The 22,308-nt window shown below is 48.7% G+C and overlaps 1 protein-coding gene across 11 annotated transcripts in view; it reads right to left on the minus strand.

The window, feature by feature from the left end:
* DDB2 (damage specific DNA binding protein 2) overlaps window positions 1-22,308 on the minus strand; it is an 80,274-nt gene that overhangs the window by 54,227 nt on the left and 3,739 nt on the right. For 4 of the 11 annotated variants that reach the window (XM_069221659.1, XM_069221665.1, XM_069221666.1 and 1 more), the window contains 4 exons: window positions 14,082-14,156; window positions 7,054-7,227; window positions 628-758; window positions 328-519 (listed from right to left, as the gene is read on the minus strand). In XM_069221659.1, the coding sequence (XP_069077760.1) occupies window positions 328-519; window positions 628-758; window positions 7,054-7,219 (489 nt within the window). In that variant the 5' untranslated portion in view covers window positions 7,220-7,227; window positions 14,082-14,156. Of the gene's footprint in view, window positions 1-327; window positions 520-627; window positions 759-7,053; window positions 7,248-14,081; window positions 14,157-22,308 lie in introns of all 11 variants that reach the window. The other 7 variants (XM_069221656.1, XM_069221663.1, XM_069221657.1 and 4 more) reach the window with 3 other exon arrangements.

The raw sequence follows: 22,308 nt of genomic DNA on the forward strand, positions 1-22,308 counted from the left end.
ACCTTCTTCCAGAGCTAGGGTTTGCATCCTCCACCCTTGTTGCATCCTTAAGTTGGAACCGAGACGCACACACTCACTAGTCGTGTTCAACAGAGCACTGAAGTACAATCCCCTATACGATGAGAATCTCCAGTGCCAACTCCTCCTGGCATCCTCGACCAGACGGACAGTACCCGATACTGTGCTGTCTTTTCCTCTATCTACACAGTTTTTTTGTACAGTCATCTCCAATCGTCCTTACGTACTATTGCTCCTGCGCACAGCATGTCTTGTTGACAGGGCATTTTCTCATCAAATAATTAAATATCTCAGCTAAGTCGTACTCACCCCCTGCACAAAGCTTGTTTTGTTCAGCACTTGGTAGTCCCACAGGATGATGTCACCCCCTTTGGAGCCCACTGCCAGAGTACTGGGATGAGTTGGATGCCATTCGAGGCAGGTTACCCTTCTGTCGAAAGGGCTGGCAGTGCGGAAAAGCTTGTATGAGGTCAAGGATCGCAGAAAGGGCTGCTGAAGACACTGTCCGAACAAACAGAAATGACATAAGTCAACTCAAAGCTACAACCAGAGTCAGAAGATCCACAGAACTTTGCCCAGATAAGAACAGCAGACATTGAAAGACCTTACCCGCCTTAGCTGGGCCCGGATACTGCCTCCAAGAGTGTTCTGGTTGATATAATGCACAATACTACACTGTAGGTCTGCCTGATGACACACCACATCGATGTTTCGCAGGAACGAGGCACCCACGCGGATCTCTGTTGGGGAAGTGCAATAGTTAAACTGTGGTATCGTCGCAACATTTGTATGGGTGCGCGAGTTTCTAACGCATCAACAACATGGTTAAGAAAGCTTCTAGTCATTCTTAAAACAAGTATGTGAGACAACAGTCCATACAAAGTATCGGCTGAACTGCTGCTGGACATTTCATGTTGTTGTGTAGCCATTTTAGCTATAGCTCCATGCACGTTATTTTAACACACTAGGCCGTGCCGCTGTGCACTCAGACCTAGATATATTTTATTTGGCTTTTTTTTAATTATTGTTACAATAGCCACTTTTACGGTCTTGTTTTATTTTCATCTATGTAACTGTTTTGCCTAGGCCAGCACTCTGTTCTCAAACAAGATATTCTTGATCACTCTGTGCTTCTTCCAAGGCTACAGCAAGATAGGCTGCCGATGAACGTGGTATAAGTTTAGTCTCCAATATTCGTAGAAAACACGTATCTTCACGCAGGGACATTTTCCTAGAACATCAGCTGTTTTATTATAAAAACACACTTCTTTGTCTCTTACACGTTAGAGGGAGATTCCAGCCAGAAGACCACGACTGTATACTGATTGCTGAATGCTTCGCTACAGCTGCTTATGCAGACTTCAGGCCTTTGCTAAGGTATGGGGGATGGTGTCTTCCCAGGGGAACCTGAAGGGCAGAACTAGAGCTTAACACGCTGTGCTCTATCATAGCCTAGGTAGGAACTAGTCCACTGACTATAGTAACAATATGGTAGCGTTATTCTTATGCTTCACTCTCTTTGTCACAGTTTTAATACTGTCATGCTGTGTCGTCCTGGTTATTGCAGCTCACGCTTTGCTATCTAGGATGCAGTCGCTTCATTAAAACCATTATTGAAACATACACTGCCTCCTTTTGTCATTGTATATATGAGAATAATGTAACTGAGAGAAACGGATGAGACCTGAGTGACCACGGCTTCCCTGAGAAACCAGTTATGTCATGCGCTCGGCTGCCCAGTCATCCCTGCCCTCGGGTAGAGGGAAGGCACTGCTAGTTAGCCAGAGCAAAACCCGGATTGGAGCGACAGGTGTCACATGCAGTGGGTAAGACTTAGGCCCTCATTTTAACCTCGGCGGTCTTGTTGGAAGACCGTCAAGGTACCGCCGTGCGGAAGACCGCCAGTGCAGGTGGTTTTCGCCCAGCGTATTATAACTGCTGGCAGCCCTCTGTCCTTTTTTGGACGGAGAGCCACCAGCAGCCATACTGGCGGTCGGCGGGGAAGTTGAGGCTTCTCCACCTCCACGTCATCAGAACACCACCCACCGAATCACGTCCCTGATTCGGTGTGGCGGTGTTCTGGTGATGGGGTGCTGGCGGCGGAGCAGCCCCCATGGATCCCGTTCCCTCCCGGAGGATCACCAGACAAGGTAAGGTGATCGTCCGTTAGGAGAGAGGTGTTGTGTGTTGTGTGCGTGCATGGGGGTGTGAGTGTGCAGAGGGGGTGTGTGAGTGTGTGTATGCATGCGGGGGTGTTGTGTGTTTGAAAATGTGTGCGTGTCTGTCTGTATGTCTGTGAGTATGTGTGCGTGTATATCTGTATGCGTGTATGACTGTGTGTGTCTGTTGGTATGTTTGTTGGTATGTGTGCGGGTATGCGTAATGGTGGTGTCTGTATGCGTGTAGGGTGGGGGGGTCCTGACACCTTTGGGGGGTGGTATGGGAGTCAGGGGTTTGCGGGGAGGACTCTGGGAGGAGGAAGGGGAGACCCCTATCAGTGCCAGGGAAGGAATTCCCTGGCACTGATAGTGCCTACTGCCATGGATTTCGTGGCGGTACAGAACCCGACGAAATTCATGGTAGTACGTTGGGTTGCGATACCGCCGGCTGCTAGGGTTGTAATGAGGGCCTTGGTCTCCCACACCGCGGGCGATTCCGGCGCTCAAAATCCAGTAGTCTCATTAGGATAATGAAAGCCTATGCAACAAGGTGTTCTAGGGCAGTCAGTTTACTGGAATCCAAGTGTGATAATGGAGTCTTTTACTTTTTACTCAAAACTGATTCATCAAGTACCCCACTTTAGCACTGGACTCTGGTTAAAGAAAGCCTAACCTCTCCAGCCCACGTAGGCTCTCATAAAATATCCGACTGATAATTAACCCCGGAAGGTATACACCTGGTTAAGCCACCCAGAGAAGGTAGCTACACGCTCATGATTTTTACACTATTCCCAATAGAAAACAAAACGAGAGAAAACATGCCAATAACAGAATCAAGAGTTGCGAGACCGGTACTCTGAAGTACTACATCTCATCCGAGGAACTGTAAACTTCGCACTTGTATAGCGCACTACTCACCCGTTAGGGTCTCAAGGCGCTGTACGCATACCGCTGTGGAACCCCTCCTGGCTTTTCCCTGTGAGGCGCCCACTCCTGGTCAGCCCCAGGGTGAAGCCAGGCATCCAAGCGCTGTGAAGGCCGTTGTGGAGATTAAGCAAGCTATTGCCCAGAGTTACAGAGTGGGACTCATTAATTAGATTAGGCACTGAGGCGAAAATTATCTGGTCCAAGGGAATTGAGCCCAAGATCCGCCGAGGTGGGAATTGAACCCTGGACCCAGGCTAGATCTCTGCATCAGGGTCTGCCGCTCTAACCATTGTGCCACACCTAGGTGTAGACAAAATACTATACTTGCCTGGCCGTTATATGATCATCACAAGCTTCCCAGTACTCCAAGTGCCACATTCAGCTCAGCGCTATGAAATAACTCAACTTACTTGGTACTAAACTGCCCTAAGCACTAAAATGACAAAGAAGGAGGTCAATCCTCCAAGCGCTAGTTCCCATTTCAGTATAACCCAATGTGCACTCACTGTAAACCCCAAAGGAAGCAGACTAGTCTCCTCAATGAAAGTTTGGAGGCACCAGGGGAGACACAACACACAAACTGGAACCACCTGCCAAGAGAAACAACCCGCAAATCCACACCCCAGAGAAAGGAGCCACCACCCCATTCTTCCACGTGAGCTGAACTCGTGGGCTCAACCATGCCAAAAGAACCTAACTCGACACTGGGAACCATCAGCCCATAAAACGCAAACTGGAGCCCCCCCTACCCTCCCCAGTGAGCATTAACACATAACCTGTAACCATCAGCTGAGCTTTGATGCATAAACTGGATCCATCATCTCAGCCATACAACCTACATCAAAATTCCCAGCTCAACTTTGGCAAAGATCCAAAATCAACCAGTAGCAGAATGAAAGCCAGGTCCACCGTAGTAAGGAATTCAGGTTAGCTTCTAAAAATCTGCCACACACAACATTTTCATAGAAACACCATCAACATTAATAGTGTAAGGATCCTAATAGGAGTCAGACAGAACACAATTAACACATGCTTTCTATGTACATGGCATATGTATGCAGCATACCTATGCAAAAGGCGGTGTAACGGACGGTATGATGAATTATTTTCACCTTATAAGTTGTTAGATTTTCCTGCGGGTGGAAAAACCGGATGAGATTTTTTTAGAAGGTAAAAAAAGCCAAGCAGCAACCAAGGCTCAATCCTGATTTATTCGTTTCTAACGGGGGAAGCGTACAGTGCTTTTCTCTGCTGAGAAAATGTTTCCCCTTCACCGCTACTTCCATCTCATGCCCTCATCTCCTACCCTGAGCCCGCAGCACAGTCTGTCTAGAGCCGGTGGTAAGTGTATGTGTTAAACTTCGTGGACTGGATAGTCCATGTGTTTTTATGGCTCAAAACAAAAACAGCCGCATATGGTAATGTCCCAGCCCAGGGGGGTGAACTCCTAACTGCACAGTGCTCTGTACCAGACGGTAACACTAAGTTTGCACGTGGACTTATGTGCAGTAAATCCGCTCCACTCCAGTACTCTGCGACTTGTAATTTCGGCCTACAAGTCTGAGCACTGTTGATGGAAGACCTTTAAGCCATCACCATGAAATGTAAGAATCAGCAAAACCATGAAATACAATTTATTTGATGTGCAAATGGTAAGACGTACAAACGGTAAGACGTACAAATGCTAACTTGCACAAATGCTAAGACGTGCAAATGCCAAGACATGCAAATGCTAACTTGTGCAAATGCTAACTTGCACAAATGCCAAGACGTGCAAATACTAAGACGTACAAATGCTAACTTGCACAAATGCCAAGACGTGCAAATACTAAGACGTACAAATGCTAACTTGTACAAATGCCAAGACGTGCAAATGCAAAGATGTACAAATGCTAAGACATGCAAATGCTAAGATATACAACTGTTAACTTGTACAAATGCTAAGACATGCAAATGCTAAGACGTACAAATGCTAAGATGTACAAATGCTAAGATGTACAAATGCTAAGACGTGCAAATGCAAGACGTACAAATGCTAAGACGTGCAAATGCAAGACGTACAAAAGCTAAGACGTGCAAATGCTAAGACGTGCAAACGCTAAGACGTGCAAACGCTAAGATGTGCAAACGCTAAGATGTACAAATGCTAAGACATAGAAAAGCTAAGACGTACAAATCCTAAGGTGTACAAATGCAAAGATGTACAAATGCTAACTTGTACAAATGCTAAGACATGCAAATCCTAAGATGTACAAATGCTAAGATGTACAACTGTTAACTTGTACAAATGCTAAGACATGTAAATCCTAAGACGTACAAATGCTAAGACGTGCAAACGCTAAGATGTACAAATGCAAAGATGTACAAATGCAAAGATGTACAACTGTTAGCTTATGCAAATGCTAAGACGTACAAATGCTAAGACGTGCAAATGCAAGACGTACAAATGCTAAGGCGTACAAATGCTAAGACGTACAAATGCTAAGACGTACAAATGTTAACTTGTACAAATGGCAAGACGTGCAAATGCTAACATGTACAAATGCTAACTTGTACAAATGCTAACTTGTACAAATGCTAAGACGTTCACATGCTGACTTGTACAAATACTTACTTGTACAAATGCTAAGATGTGCAAATGCTAAGACGTTCAAATGCTAAGACGTTCAAATGCTAAGACGTGCAAATGCTAAGACGTGCAAATGCTAAGACGTGCAAATGCTAAGACGTGCAAATACTAACTTCTACAAATGCTAAGATGTGCAAATGCTAAGACGTGCAAATGCTAAGACGTGCAAATGCTAAGAAGTGCAAATGCTAAGAAGTGCAAATGCTAAGACGTGCAAATGCTAAGACGTGCACATGCTGACTTGTACAAATACTAATTTGTACAAATGCTAAGACGTGCAAATGCTAAGACGTTCAAATGCTAAGACGTGCAAATGCTAAGACGTGCAAATGCTAAGACGTGCAAATGCTAACTTGTACAAATGTTAAGATGTACAAATGCTCCCATACATAAATCCACACTCCATGTTCTCCCCGCTCCTTCAGAAGCTTTAGAACCACCATTGGTCATTCATTCTTCAACACATGGACATGGTCAAGAAATCTAAGGTACTGCAGCTCACATATGGACTACAAGGCAGACTGGAAAGACAAAGGGCCAGATGTATGAAAATGTTTTGCATTCGCAAACAGTGTGAATCGCAAAATTCGGCTGTTTGCGAGTACAAAACAGTGGTCTGCAATGCATGAAAGGCATTCGCAGACCACAAAGCAGAAATCGCTAAAATATCGATTTCTTGCGTTGCGACCTGGGTTTTGCGAATCGCAATTTGCGATTCGCAAAATCCACATCGCAAGGCGATACTGCAAAAAACCATGGACTGCAAGCAGGTGGTAACCTGGTGCAAAATTTAAAAATGCATTCAAAATGCATTTTTAAATTGAACATGTGCCCTTTTGGCATGTGTGCACCTTACATGTCCCCCAAAACATTTTTGGGGTGAAGCAGAGGGGGCCATAGGCCTCCAGCACCCTGGGGATTTGCATTTCCAAAACTGCGATTTCTGGTTCAGAAATCGCAATTTTGGAAATGCAAAAAATTTGCAGCTATGGGCCAACCGGCCCATAGCTGTGAATGGGGCCGGTATCGCAATTTACGATTCAGTAATAGCATTTGCGATTTTTAAGAAATCGCTATTACCGAATCGCAAATGTGATACATGCCACTTTGCGAGTCGGTAATAGCAATTTCTTAAAAATCGCTATTACCGAATGGCAAAGGGCCGTGATGATACATCTGGCCCAAAATCTTCTAACAGACCTGGGGCAAAAAGTAACTCGATCACAGGGTTCCCGTCCTCTTTTTCAACTATGTTTAACCGATTCTGCTCCTAACACGCCTTCTCGACTGTGTTAGCAAGACCGTAGAAGGTGACATTACCTCTTCTGCCAGGCGGTCCAGATGGCAGCTTCTTCACTCGCAGTTTCTTGGACAGAGGCTCCTGTGTGCTGGCATCTTGTTTCCTCTTCCCAGGAGGGACTTTGTCTGCCTGTTGCTCGGGGACAGTTAGTGGCTTCTTCTCTTTCTCTGTTTTCTTTGGACCCATTGTGCACACTGCAGAACAAACACAGGTGCTGAAGGTGGAAACAGAGCAGAGATGTGCATTAAGCACTGTAAAGTGCCTCAAATTAACCACTAATGTCCCAGGATGCGCAAACAATTGAACTTCACCCAAACCTTTTCTCAAATTCCAACTTCTGATAAAAGTAACTTAACTCAGGCCCCTCCCATCCTGCCGAGGATCAGACAACTAAGGTAAAGATTGCGGGATCAGGTAGACAACCACTCTACATGAGGAATGTGCCACACAGAGGATCTGAGGGTGTCCTGGAATACAGACCGGCCACCTAAGGAGACAAGACCGCACGTTCCTAATTTTGAGAATAGTGCTGCAGACCCAGCACAGGAAGTGAGTGCACCAGATGGATCCACACAAACCCAGTATGAGGCGTGACAGTATGAGAGAAGGGGGCTAGTGCTAGCTTGGGGGGGGAACGCGGCTCGATGACGTGAGTCTACGCAAACGCAGTGGAAGAAAGCAGAGTGAATTTATCTAATGAATTACTTATTTCAATGTTCAATTTATTATAATCATTACATGGGATCAACCAGGGAACATAAATTTGCAAAAGTGCCAAGATTGTCAATTGCAATTAAAAAGGAATACTTATAAACAGCTATAAAATAAGTTTGATAAAATTTCTAAAAGAGCTTAGTACCCTGTAGACAAAATGTAAAATTATTACAATTTAAAATGTATTAATACATAACAGAGAATAGACACAATACCATGAAAGTTTTAACCATTCTGTTCCATGGACACAGCGGCCTAAGTAAAAGAACGAAGACAAAACGGGCCGGGTGCTTTGTGAGGCATGAGCTGGCACCGGGCACCCAAAGCTGAACTGATGAGAGGATCCTACTGACTTCAGCAGGACCAGATATTTAGCAGTTATGCAGGTTCAGGGCATAGGGGTGTCAGTCTTAGGTCGAGTAGAAGTCCCAGCCCCTCTGGAAGGGGCCCCCAAGGGAGGTACAGGAAGATTAGTAGTGAAAGAGTTGTTCTTGTCAGTCTGCCTGGGCAAGGGGCCCTTTTCATGTGGCCTTTGCGGTGGTCAGCGGACACTGATACCAGCCCTTACTGGAATCAGGAGAGCCAGAGGGAAAGACCAACGAGGCCAGCGTCAGCCCGAAGAGGCGCTGAGGAGGGCTAAACTGATGGAGTCCATGAATCTTCCCAGCCTGGCTAGGGGCCTTGGTGTACTATCTGAAAAACACAGGTCTGATGTCCCTCTGCACGGTCTATTGCCTTTGGCCTGAAACAGAGGAAGCAACAGTCGGCGACCATCATCGGCAAGTTTAGGGCGGCAACACAGCAAGCCCCTGCAAGTGGTGGCCTCAGCCGGTCGCACCCAGGCAAGGTTAAAGTCCGAAATTGTCAAGGCAATGAGCCGCATGTTAAGGATTTTCCTACGTGCTTGGGCAGAGAGAGCGTGTTGCACATAGGTGTGGGCCTTTCCCGGGATGTAGGAAGCATCCAGTGTGTCAGTGCTGAAACTGGGCTGCTCCTTTAACATGTTCAAAAGAGGTTTGTAGAACTTGTCTGTTCACAACGTTTTTCCAGGCTGAGTTCAGAATTTCTCGTGTGACATGTTAATGGCCACAATATTGAGACAACCAATTGCGTTAGTTAGCTGAGTTTGCCATGGGGTGCCCACCCCTTTAGAGACATTCTTAAGGTGGGACTGAGGGTGTTGTCAGAGGCCCGCAGGACCCTGATGTAATGTTTATTAAATCCCCCTGACACGAAATGTGTTGATGTGTCCCCTTCTGAGAACCAGATGTCTAGATAGTTGTAGGTTGAAGTTGTTGTAATTTCTAAGTCACCTAGCTGCTACTGAGTTTGTTTTTTTGTGTGGATATTTGCCAAAGACGATGACACTCGTTTCCCCCTGATTTACCTTGTTTATTCTTCTGATTGTAGCAGTGCAGGGCGTTAAGGGCTCTCTGTAGGCCGGCTCTAGAATGATCCATGGTTACAACAGCATCTGTGTCCTGCATGATAGGAAGGCGCACTCTGGCCACCCTTGGTGTTATTAGACGGGCGCCCTCCAGTGTGCTGTACCCCGGTCGGCGGTATAGAGCTTAAAAAGGAGAGGGGCCAGCATGCAACCCTGTTTGAGACCCTTGTTGGTAGGCACCTTGACTGTTGGGACTTGTTTTTACCCGAACCAATGTTCCCTGATACAGAAATACTATCACCTTGAGGAGACTATCCCCTTGAGAAGCATGGGGGGGGTCCCCCATGCCGGTAACTTCCCCCACAGCCTGTTCCGGCCCACCCTGTCAAAGGCTGTGCTGTAGTTGACGAAGCAGCAGACCGGGGGGATTCCTTGCTCCTTATGGCTTGATAGGATAAGTGCAGCAGTGCTATGATGCTGTCCATCGTGGAGCAATCAGGCCTGACTCCAGATTGAAAGTAGGGGAGGTTTCTTTTTCTGTGACTCAGATTTCTAGCTCCTCCAGAAGGGTGTGGGCATAGGTTTTTGCTTCCAGATCTAGCAGGACAATAAAAGGATAACTATCCGGGTCAGAGAAATCACAATTTTTATGCATGAGGAAGAGGACTGATCCCCCTCCAGGAAGTCAGTGTTGTAGCGATGACAAAGGCATAATTAAAAAGTGGTGTGAGGATCCTGGCACAAAAGTCTTGTGCTGATCTGAACACGGGGGCTGGGATCCCTTTCGGACCAGGCCTCCACCCATCACTCCTCATTTTTTGGGTGATGACCCTTACTGCAGCCTCTGTGATCGGGACAGCATGCGGAGGACAGGGATGCTGGGTGGTGGGAGGTGGAACAGAGGTTGTATCATGCAGCATGATCGGTTGTATATAGCTGCTTTACATAACTGATCCAGAGCCCTTCTCTTTGATCTGGACCGGGTTGCAGAGGTGGTTATGTATTTTCAGAGATGGTAATTGTTCTTTTCTTTTAGCAGGGAGAAGATCCTAAGCCACTCTGCCTCAATATGTTCCTTTTTTAGTTGCCATACCTACCGCTTGTGGGCTGTTCTGAGTGCAGAAAGTGTTTGGCCAGGTTGTGTTTTGCCGCCTCTTATTCTGGAAGCCAAATGTAAGGGGATGCCTCCTTGGCATGGTTACCCCCTGACTTTTTGCCTTTGCTGATGCTAAGTTATGATTTGCAAGTGTGCTGGGACCCTGCTAACCAGGCCCCAGCCCCAGTGTTCTTTCCCTAAACTATACCTTAGTCTCCACAATTGGCACAACCCTGGCACTCAGGTAAGTCCCTCAGGTAAGTCCCTTGTAACTGGTACCCCTGGTAACAAGGGCCCTGATGCCAGGGAAGGTCTCTAAGGGCTGCAGCATGTCTTATGCCACCTACGGACCCCTCACTCAGCATATAAACACTGCTTGCCAGCTTGTGTGTGCTGGTGGGGAGAAAATGACTAAGTCGACATGGCACTCCCCTCAGGGTGCCATGCCAACCTCACACTGCCTATGGCATAGACAAGTCACCCCTCTAGCAGGCCTTACAGCCCTAAGGCAGGGTGCACTATACCATAGGTGAGGGCACAAGTGCATGAGCACTGTGCCCCTACAGTGTCTAAGCAAAACCTCAGACATTGTAAGTGCAGGGTAGCCATAAGAGTATATGGTCTGGGAGTCTGTCAAACACGAACTCCACAGCACCATAATGGCTACACTGAAAACTGGGAAGTTTGGTATCAAACATACCCGACTTCCAGTGTGGGCTGACTAGTTTCTGCCAGCCTGCCACACTAGAGACATGTTGCTGGCCACAGGGGGAGAGTGCCTTTGTCACTCTGTGGCTAGTAACAAAGCCTGTACTGGGTGGAGGTGCTTCTCACCTCCCCCTGCAGGAACTGTAACACCTGGCGGTGAGCCTCAAAGGCTCACCCCCTTTGTTACAGCGCCACAGGGCATCCCAGCTAGTGGAGATGCCCGCCCCTCCGGCTACTGCCACCACGTTTGGCGGCAAGGCTGGAGATAATGAGTAAAACAAGGAGGAGTCACCCCCCAGTCAGGACAGCCCCTAAGGTGTCCTGAGCTGAGGTGACTCTTACTTTTAGAAATCCTCCATCTTGCAGAAGGAGGATTCCCCCAATAGGATTAAGGATGTGCCCCCCTCCCCACAGGGAGGAGGCACAAAGAGGGTGTAGCCAACCTCAAGGACAGTAGACATTGGCTACTGCCCTCCCAGACCTAAACACACCCCTAAATTCAGTATTTAGGGGCCCCCAGAACCGAAGAAGATAGATTCCTGCAACCTAGAGAAGAAGAAGGACTGCTGACCTGAAGCCCTGCAGTGAAGACGGAGACAACAACTGATTTGGCCCCAGCCCCACCGGCCTGTCTCCCTACTTCGACGAAAACTGCAACAGTGACGCATCCAACAGGGGCCAGCGACCTCTGAAGCCTCAGAGGCCTGCCCTGCATCTAAAGGACTAAGAAGCTCCAGAGAACAGCGGCCCTGTTCAACAAACTGCAACTTTCTGCAACAAAGAAGCAACTTTAAAGACCCCACGTTTCCCGCCGGAAGTGTGAGACTTTCCACTCTGCACCCAACGCCCCTGGCTCAACCTGCAGAAAACAAACACCTCAGGGAGGACTCCCCGGTGACTGAGAGCCCGTGAGTAGCCAGAGTCGACCCTCCTGAGCCCCCACAGCGACGCCTGTAGAGGAAATCCAGAGGCTCCCCCTGACCGCGACTGCCTGTAACAAGGGCCCCGACGCCTGGAACCAACAATGCACGCGCAGGCCCTGAAGGAACCGAACTCCAGTGCAGGAGCGACCCCCAGGCAACCCTCTACCTAGCCCAGGTGGTGGCTACCCCAAGGAGCCCCCCCTGTGCCTGCCTGCATCGTTGAAGAGACCCCCGGGTCTCCCATTGCTTTCTACACAAAACCCTTCGCCTGTTTGCACTCTGCACCCGGCCACCCCCGTGCCGCTGAGGGTGTACTTTCTGTGCCTTCCTGACCCCCCCCCCAGGCCCTACAAAACCCCCCTGGTCTGCCCTCTGAGGACGCGGGTACTTACCTGCTGGCAGACTGGAACTGGGGCACCCCTGTTTCCATTGAAGCCTATGTGTTTTGGGCACCTCTTTCACCTCTGCACCTGACCGGCCCTGAACTGCTGGTGTGGTAACTTTGGGGTTGCCCTGAACCCCCAATGGTGTGTTACCTTGGACCCAACTTTGAACTCTGTAAGTGTTTTACTTACCTGTGAACTTAACAATTACTTACTTCCCACAGGAACTGTTGATTTTTGCACTGTGTCCACTTTTAAAAGAGCTTATTGCCATTTTTGTCAAAACTGTACAAGTTATTGTGATTATTCAAAGTTCCTAGAATACCTGAGTGAAATACCTTTCATTTAAAGTATTACTTGTAAATCTTGAACTTGTGGTTAAGATATTTTTCTATATAAAAACCTATTGGCCTGGAGTAAGTCTTTGAGTGTGTGTTCCTCATTTATTGCCTGTGTGTGTACAACAAATGCTTAACACTACCCTCTGATAAGCCTACTGCTCGACCACACTACCACAAAATAGAGCATTAGAATTATCTCTTTTTGCCACTATCTTATCTCTATGGGGAACCCTTGGACTCTGTGCACACTATTTCTTACTTTGAAATAGTGCATACAGAGCCAACTTCCTACACCAAAGCCCTAGGAAGGATGCGCTTAGTGACAGTGAGCTCCTTTGTACGGATGGAGACAACTCTTAAGGTGGGTAAGTTCCTGCACAGGGGTTTCTGTTGGGGTGCCTGTTGGAGGTCTTCAACAAGTTCCTCCCAGTGATCCAGCGGTGTTAATGCACTAGGTGGCAGGGTGGCTGGATCACACTCTTTTTCCCCTATTCAGGGTAAGAGTTTGTTCCCAAGATCAGTGGTAGTATGTTCCTAAAAGTAGGATTGGCGTGCCTGCGGGGATTACGGGATTCTTTTAAAAATTGAGCTGATGATATTTTGTGATTGTAAAGAAGAGCTCTTAAAGGTGCGATGTGGACTGATGAACTAGGAGAGTTGGAAAGCAAGCCTTGGGCCCTAATGTTAGTTCCCAACTATGATAGGCTGATGATACATATTTATTCAGCAGCTTGTCAATCATGTTTACAAAAAGGCCCAACCTATCTGTGACGGGGAACGGGTGTCAGGAGAGATGGGGGCGGACTAAGAGTAGCACAGGGGCACTCTGGAGAGTGCAGGTCCATACCTCCGACCGGGACTGCCTGACATCAACAAGGAGGAGGGAGGAGCAGCGCGAACACCTGGAAGAGAAGAAGCCGGCGTGGGGAGAGGGAGGAGGAGGTTACGGGACGTGGAGGAGAGTATCGTTCGAGGGAAGACGTGCCGGAGACGACGGAGGACGAAGGACAAAAGAAGACGACGCAATGAGGACACCGCAGGAAGCAGAGAGCGTCCTGAGAGAAGACGACGAGAGCAAGAGAGAGCGAGAGAGACAGGTGGAGAAGCCAGCTACGTTCCTGGAGGAGTGTGGCTCACACAGGTATGGGAGGGGGCAGGGGAAGGAGGAGAAGCCACTTGTGAGGGAGGAAGGAGAAATTAAGGGAAGGAGAGCCCAGCATTTTGGGCACTAATGTCATAAAATAAAAAATAAAAAAGATAATACGCATGAGGAAAGCAGCATGAGGTGGAGGAAAGGAAGAAGGTGATGCACCACCACAATAAAAAGAAAAAACACAAATAAAAAAATAATATAAATAGAAATGTCACACTGCTAAAGACGTAAGCAATGAACAACCAATACCTACTAACTCAATTCTCACAGAATGCGCGGAGCGGGAAAAGAAATTCAGGGGAGGGAGAAATAGAAACAAAAACATACCAACCTACCCACTTACCTACTATAGGCTTTGTACCTTCTTTTCTCTCTCTCTCCTGATTCGGACGAGGTGCAGGAGGTTGCGACAACTTACCTGGGGAGAAGAACAGAAGGAACGTACATTAGAGACCCACAAGAAAGAGGAGAAGAGTATTAACAACTAGAGGATATAGAATCATTAACATTGTACGCATTTATTGGATAATGGGGACAGAGCAGAAGTGGGATAAAGAAATAAAATCCAAATATCACAGAAAACTTCCCCTACCGGTGCCAAACATTATTCAGAGTTCAGATTTTATAGGGGCGAGACATCCTGGCGTATTACTTACCTGTCACACCATCTTTCTTCCAGGCCTGTGCCAGATCACGACAGCAGTTGGTTAGCAACAGAAGGGCTTGGGGACTGAGCTTTAGCCCTCTGATGGCAGCAGAGTGCTGTAGGCCCAGTACAAAGAACAGCAGTCCCTACTGGAAAGGCCATGAATAACGCCATCAATGAGGACATGCGTTACATCATGCGTGAGGTCATAAGCAGTGGGTGGGTGCAAGTTATAGTTAGCTCAGAAAATTATAACTTGTGAATTTCATTGTTTTTTTAATTTTAAACAGTAGTTTTGTGTTATTTGAGCATCTAACTGTAACATCACTTTAAACTTAATTTTTTCAGTAAATATATATATGTTGTGTGTGTGTGTATAAATTCACTTTAAAAAAAAAAACAAAGGTGAGAGGGCCGTTATAGTTAGGTTCTGAATTTACTCGTACAAAACTACAGAAATTGAGAATTTATCGTTACGGTTAACTCAAGCAACTATAACTCACGACCTAAGGTGACTATAACTCGGGCCCCCACCATGCACAGTTTTCTCATCAGTTTTATTGCAAATGTTGCTGTGATAATATCAGTGATGCCATAGAAGATGCCATCAGTGATGTAATATGTGGAGTAATTAGCTGTGCATGACGAAGGCGCAAGTTATAGTTACCTTAGGGCGTGAGTTATAGTTATAGTTACCTGAGTTAACCATAACTGTAACTGCTGAATTTCTATGGTTTTGTGTGAGTAAATTCAGGACCTAACTATAACGTCCCTGTTACCTTTGGCTTTTTCAGTGAATGTCTTTTATTTTTTTTTTTTTTTAGCAAACACACATGTCAATATAACCAGCTCCGTGCACTGCCTTTGGATACAGTGGGTGTTTTCTGTTTAAAGTTTTTCTCTTGATCCGCAGATCCATGCACAGATCCGCAGATGGGACCAAAAAAAAAAAAAAAAAAAAAAGGATTTTTTTTTGCCAATAAGGGGTCACAGGACCCCTCAATGTTCAATATAGGGTTCAGGATACCTATATCCTGACCCCTTGTGTGTTGTTACACTCTCCTTTTCCCACCCCCGCTGATGCAACAAACAAAATAGCAGCCGCAACATTGTCAAATTGCGGCCAGCCAATCAGAGCCTTGCTTTTCTCCTCGATCCGCAACCCTATAGATTTATATTTTTTAAACACTAATATCTCAGAAACTACTAAACGGATTTACACCAAATCACAAGAAGCACGCTTTCTGGACCAAGAGCTAGCTTTCTGCGGTTCAGGCTGCAGTATTGTGTTCAAATTCTGTATGGGAAACTTAATGAGGAAATCGCGTTTTGGGACCCACCCCCCTTTTTTTTCTCTGTCCCGGGTGACGGATCACACCAAAACTTTCAAGACAGCAGTTGAACAGACTGTTGTATTAGTTTTGAAAAATCTGTGAAGATTTGTCAAGTGGCACCAAAGCATATATTAACTACTGGCGGTCCCCGGTAGGCAGTTATAGTTAGGACCTAGGTTCCATAGGAAGAGTGTTTTTTGTTTTGCCAATAACTCTGGCGCTGCCTGAAGAATCTTCGTGAAACTTTCAAAACATATACTTCAGCGGCTTCTGCTGATGTCTTGGACGTTTCGGGGTGATCACTCAAGCAGGGGACGAGAAAAAGGTAGTGTCCCAAAACGCATTTTCCCATAGGGATTTTAAACACAATGGCAGCCTGAACCACCGGACATTTTATGTTTGGAACACTTGTGTAGTTCTTTCTTGTGAGTGAGTTACTGTCTGACTACTGTGGTATTGCAAGTGCTTTACATTCTTTCTGGATACGCTTCAGCTGCTCCCCTCACCGTCCCCTAGAGAGCTTCTGCTATCTGGACACCTAAACCCCATCACCTAGGGTTGCCTGGACTCAGTATAGGGTGCCACACCATAGGTGTACACCATAAACTGAGCCAGCCCCCTACAATCCATTCAGTAGTTTTGGAGTAATTAGAGATTAAAAAATATAGATATCTAGGGACGTAGATCCTTCGCGGATCCAACTGCCCCGTGCTGAAATCTGATTGGCTGCCAACATGCCTTGGTCTGGGGTCCCTCACGGACCCCACCAGGACTAAAAGCAGATTTGTCCGACACTTAAAAAGAAAAGGGGGGCCTTCTGCCTTTTTTTTTTTTTTGCCTCAGGGGACATTGGGGGATTGAAAGAGGAAGGGGCGAATGGGGGCCCTCTTCTAGGGATTCTATTATCCCCGGGGACCACCACTTCCCCCGGGCTACGATGCAGAAATGTGTGGGGGGAGGAGTGGAGGGGTCACGTGCTGGCCCCTGTGCCCCAGGGACCTCCACCTCCCCGAGGCGGATATATAATATGATGAAAGGGGTCTGTTAAGTACCCAGAGTCCTGGGGTGTTCCTGGTTCTGTGTGTTACCTCTAGGTCGTGGCCCCTGGTTCGCCTTCTCTACTCTGAAAGCAGTAACCCCTTTTCTTTAAGTATTATCTTAGGTTCGAGCCTCTGCCCCCTCTTCCCAGAGTGCAGTACTCCCTTGTCCTCCAAGTATTACCTCCTGGTTCTGGCCTTTGGCCTGCTGTTGCCTGGGTGTAGTATGTCCTGGACTCTGAGTGGTACCTGCAGGTCCTGGCCTCAGCTGCTGCCACCTCTTCCTGTTTACAGTTCTCCATGACCATTATGTATTACCAGCAGGTCCTGGCCTCTGGTCCTCCTCTTTGTAAGAGGCTGGACTGGCTTGTAGTGAGTAACAAGGGGTACTTACACCTTGCACCAGGCCCAGGTATCCCTTATTAGTGTTGAGGGGTGTCTAGCAGCTTAGGCTGATAGAAAAGGTAGCTTAGCAGAGCAGCTTAGGCTGAACTAGGAGACGAGTGAAGCTCCTACAGTACCACAAGTGTCACTTGCACAATATCATAAGAAAACACAATATACAGTTATACTAAAAATAAAGGTACTTTATTTTTATGACAATATGCCAAAGTATCTCAGTGAGTACCCTCAGTATGAGGATAGCAAATATACACAAGATATATGTACACAATACCAAAATATGCAGTAATAGCAATAGAAAACAGTGCAAACAATGTATAGTCACAATAGAATGCAATGGGGGCACATAGGGATAGGGGCAACACAAACCATATACTCTAGAAGTGGAATGCGAACCACGAATGGACCCCAAACCTATGTGACCTTGTAGAGGGTCGCTGGGACTGTAAGAAAACAGTGAGGGTTAGAAAAATAGCCCACCCCAAGACCCTGAAAAGTGAGTGCAAAGTGCACTGAAGTCGTGATAGGGGAATTCTGCAGGAAAGACCAACACCAGCAATGCAACACCAATGGATTTCCAGACGAGAGTACCTGTGGAACAAGGGGACCAAGTCCAAAAGTCACGATCAAGTCGAGAGTGGGCAGATGCCCAGGAAATGCCAGCTGTAGGTGCAAAGAAGCTGAGGATTCTGCAAGAACGACAAGGGCTAGAAACTTCCCCTTTGGAGGATGGATGTCCCACGTCGTGAAGAGTCGTGCACAAGTGTTTTCCCGCAGAAAGACCGCAAACAAGCCTTGCTAGCTACAAAGCTCGCGGTTAGGGTTTTTGGATGCTGCTGTGGCCCAGGAGGGACCAGGATGTCACCAATTGCGTGAGGGGACAGAGGGGGCATCCAGCAAGACAAGGAGCCCACTCAGAAGCAGGCAGCACCCGGAGAAGTGCCGGAACAGGCACTACGAAGTGGAGTGAAATGGTGCTCACCCGAAGTTGCACAAGAGAGTCCCACGCCGCCGGAGGACAACTCAGGAGGTCGTGCAATGCAGGTTAGAGTGCCGTGGACCCAGGCTTGGCTGTGCACAAAGGATTTCCTCGGGAAGTGCACAGGAGCCGGAGTAGCTGCAAAACACGCGGTTCCCAGCAATGCAGTCTAGCGTGGGGAGGCAAGGACTTACCTCCACCAAACTTGGACTGAAGAGTCACTGGACTGTGGGAGTCACTTGGACAGAGTTGCTGAGTTCAAGGGACCTCGCTCGTCGTGCTGAGAGGAGACCCAGAGGACCGGTGAAGCAGTTCTTTGGTGCCTGCGGTTGCAGGGGGAAGATTCCGTCGACCCACAGGAGATTTCTTGGAGCTTCTAGTGCAGAGAGGAGGCAGACTACCCCCACAGCATGTACCACCAGGAAAAAGAGAAGGCGGCTGGATCAGCGTTACAGTGTCGCAGTAGTCGTCTTTGCTACTTTGTTGCAGTTTTGCAGGCTTCCAGCGCGGTCAGCAGTCGATTCCTTGGCAGAAGGTGAAGAGGGAGATGCAGAGGAACTCTAATGAGCTCTTGCGTTCGTTATCTAAGGAATTCCCCAAAGCAGAGACCCTAAATAGCCAGAAAAGGAGGTTTGGCTACTTAGGAGAGAGGATAGGCTAGCAACACCTGAAGGAGCCTATCACAAGGAGTCTCTGACGTCACCTGCTGGCACTGGCCACTCAGAGCAGTCCAGTGTGCCAGCAGCACCTCTGTTTCCAAGATGGCAGAGGTCTGGAGCACACTGGAGGAGCTCTGGGCACCTCCCAGGGGAGGTGCAGGTCAGGGGAGTGGTCACTCCCCTTTCCTTTGTCCAGTTTTGTGCCAGAGCAGGGCTGAGGGATCCCTGAACCGGTGTAGACTGGCTTATGCAGAGATGGGCACCATCTGTGCCCATCAAAGCATTTCCAGAGGCTGGGGGAGGCTACTCCTCCCCAGCCCTGACACCTTTTTCAAAAGGGAGAGGGTGTAACACCCTCTCTCTGAGGAAGTCCTTTGTTCTGCCTTCCTGGGCCAAGCCTGGCTGGACCCCAGGAGGGCAGAAACCTGTCTGAGGGGTTGGCAGCAGCAGCAGCTGCAGTAAAACCCCTGAAAAGGCAGTTTGGCAGTACCCGGGTCTGTGCTAGAGACTCGGGGGATCATGGAATTGTCTCCCCAATGCCAGGATGGCATTGGGGGGCAATTCCATGATCTTAGACATGTTACATGGCCATGTTCGGAGTTACCATTGTGAAGCTACACATAGGTAGTGACCTATATGTAGTGCACGTGTGTAATGGTGTCCCCGCACTCACAAAGTCTGGGGAATTTGCCCTGAACAATGTGGGAGCACCTTGGCTAGTGCCAGGGTGCCCACACACTAAGTAACTTAGCACCCAACCTTTACCAGGTAAAGGTTAGACATATAGGTGACTTATAAGTTACTTAAGTGCAGTGGTAAATGGCTGTGAAATAACGTGGACGTTATTTCACTCAGGCTGCAGTGGCAGGCCTGTGTAAGAATTGTCAGAGCTCCCTATGGGTGGCAAAAGAAATGCTGCAGCCCATAGGGATCTCCTGGAACCCCAATACCCTGGGTACCTTAGTACCATATACTAGGGAATTATAAGGGTGTTCCAGTATGCCAATGTAAATTGGTGAAATTGGTCACTAGTCTGTTAGTGACAATTTGGAAAGAAATGAGAGAGCATAACCACTGAGGTTCTGGATAGCAGAGCCGAACTGAGACAGTTAGTCATAACACAGGTAACACATACAGGGCATACTTATGAGCACTGGGGCCCTGGCTGGCAGGGTCCCAGTGACAAATACATCTAAAACAACATATATACAGTGAAATATGGGGGTAACATGCCAGGCAAGATGGTACTTTCCTACACTCTTCTCCTCTGGGTGCAGTACTCTGAGCCCCCGAGTGTTACCTGAAGGCCCTGGTCCTCCTCCTCTCGAGTGCAGCCCTCCCTGGCCCCTGAGTATTACCTCCAGGTTCCAGACTTTACCCACTCTTTCTTAGGTGCAATACTCCCTGGTCCCTGAGTTTTACCTCCAGGTCCTGGTCTTCCTTCTCTACCCTGGGTGAAGGACTCCAAGGCCCCTGAGTACTACATGGAGGTCCTGACCTCTGGCCCTCATCCTGTCCCTTGGGTGCAGTACACCATGGCCAAGGGATATTACCCCTAGGTCCTGGCCCCTGGTCCTCCTCTCACCTGGATGCAGTACTACCTGGACCCTGGGTTTCACCTGCAGGTCCTGCTCTCTGGTCCTCCTCCTCTCCCCTGGGTACAGTACTCCCTGGACCCCAAGTATTACCTGCAGGTCCTAGCCTATGGCCCTCCTCTTCTCCTCTGGGTGAAGACCTCCCTGTGGCCCCTGAGCATTACTTTCAGGTTGTGGTCTCTGCTCCCCTATCTGGGTGCAATACTTCCTGACCCCTGTATAATACCTCCAGGTCCTTGTCTCTGGTCCTCATTCTCTCCCCTGGGTGCTGCACACCCTGGCCTTGAGTATTATCTTGAGGTCCTGGCCTCTGGCCTCTGTTTCCCTGGTGCAGTACTTCCCAGCCCCCTGGAGTATTACCTCTAGGTCCTCGTCTCTGCTGCCCCAGCTCCCCTGAGTGCAGCACTCCCTGACCCCTGAGTACGACCTCCAGGTCCTGGTCTTTGGTCCTCCTCCTTTACCCTGACTGCAGAACTCCTTGGCTCCTCAGTATTACCTCCAGGTCCTGACCCCTTGCTCCCTCTCCCCTCAGTATTACCTGTTAGTCTGGGATTATGGTCCTCCTCTCTCCTGGGTGCAGTAGTCCCTCTCTCATCAGTATTAGCTTAAGATACAGGTATCTGTTACTACTGCTCTCGCTTAGGTGCAGTACTCTCTTTAGCCCCTCAGTATCACCTGCAGGTCCACCCTCTTAGGAATACAGTACACCCTCTCCCCGGATTATTACCTGCATGTCCTGACCTCATTGCCCCTTCCTTCCCCATCAGGACAGCATTCCCTCCCCTCCCAATATTACCTGCAGGTCCCGCCCCCCCCACACCCAGGGCAGTACTCCCCCCTCCCCTCACCATTACCTCCAGGTCCTGACCCCTTGCCCCTCCCCCGGGGAGCAGTACTCCTCCCCCTCAGTATTACCTGCAGGTCCTGACCTCTTGCCCCTTCCCCAAAGGGCAGTACTCGCTCCCCCGCTCATTATTACCTGCAGGTAATGACTCCTTCCCCCTCCGCCCAGGGGCAGTACTTCCCCCTCTCCTCTGTATTACCTGCAGGTCTTTGTCCTCCCCAGGGCAATACTCCCCCCAGTATTATCTGGAGGTCCTGACCCCTTCATCTCCCCCAGGGCAGTACTCCTCCCCCTCAGTATTACCTGCAGGTCCTGACCCCTTCCCCCTCCCCCCAGGGGCAGTACACTCCCCCTTCCCTCAGTATTCCCTGCAGGTCTTGACTCCTGACCTCCCCCCGGGGAAGTACTCCCCACCCCAGTATAACCTGCAGGTCCTGACTGTTTCCCCATCCCCACAATGGCGGTACTCCTCCCCCCAGTATTACCTGCAGGTCCCGACCCCTTCCCCTTCCCCTCCCCCAGGGGCAGTACTCCCCCTTCCCGCAGTTTCACCTGCAGGTAGTGACCCCTTCCTCTCCCCCCATGGACAATACACCCTGTCCCCTCAGTATTACCTGCAGGGACCGACCCTTTCCTCTCCCCTAGGGGACAGTACTCCCCCTCCCCTCAGTACTACCTGCTGGTCCTAACCCCTTCCCCTCCCCCCAAGCGGCAGTACTCCCCCCTCTTCTCATTACTACCTGCAGGTCCTGAACCCTGACTTCCCCCGGGGCCGTACTCCCCTCCTCCTCTCAGTATTACCTGCAGGTCCTGACCCCCTGACCTCCCCCCAGGGACAGTACCCCCCTTAGTATTACCTGCAGATCCTGACCCCTCCCTGCAGGGGGCAGTACTATCCCCTCGCCTCAGTATTACCTGCAGGTCCTGACCTTCCCCCATGTACAGTACTCCCCCTCCCCTCAGTATTACCTGCAGGTAGCGACCCTTCCTCTCCCCCCATGGACAATACTCCCTGTCCCCTCAGTATTACCTGCAGGTACCGACCCTTTGCTCTCCCCTAAGGGACAGTATTCC

The sequence above is a fragment of the Pleurodeles waltl genome, chromosome 3_1 (assembly GCF_031143425.1).
Source record: "Pleurodeles waltl isolate 20211129_DDA chromosome 3_1, aPleWal1.hap1.20221129, whole genome shotgun sequence".
NCBI classification, from domain to species: domain Eukaryota; kingdom Metazoa; phylum Chordata; class Amphibia; order Caudata; family Salamandridae; genus Pleurodeles; species Pleurodeles waltl.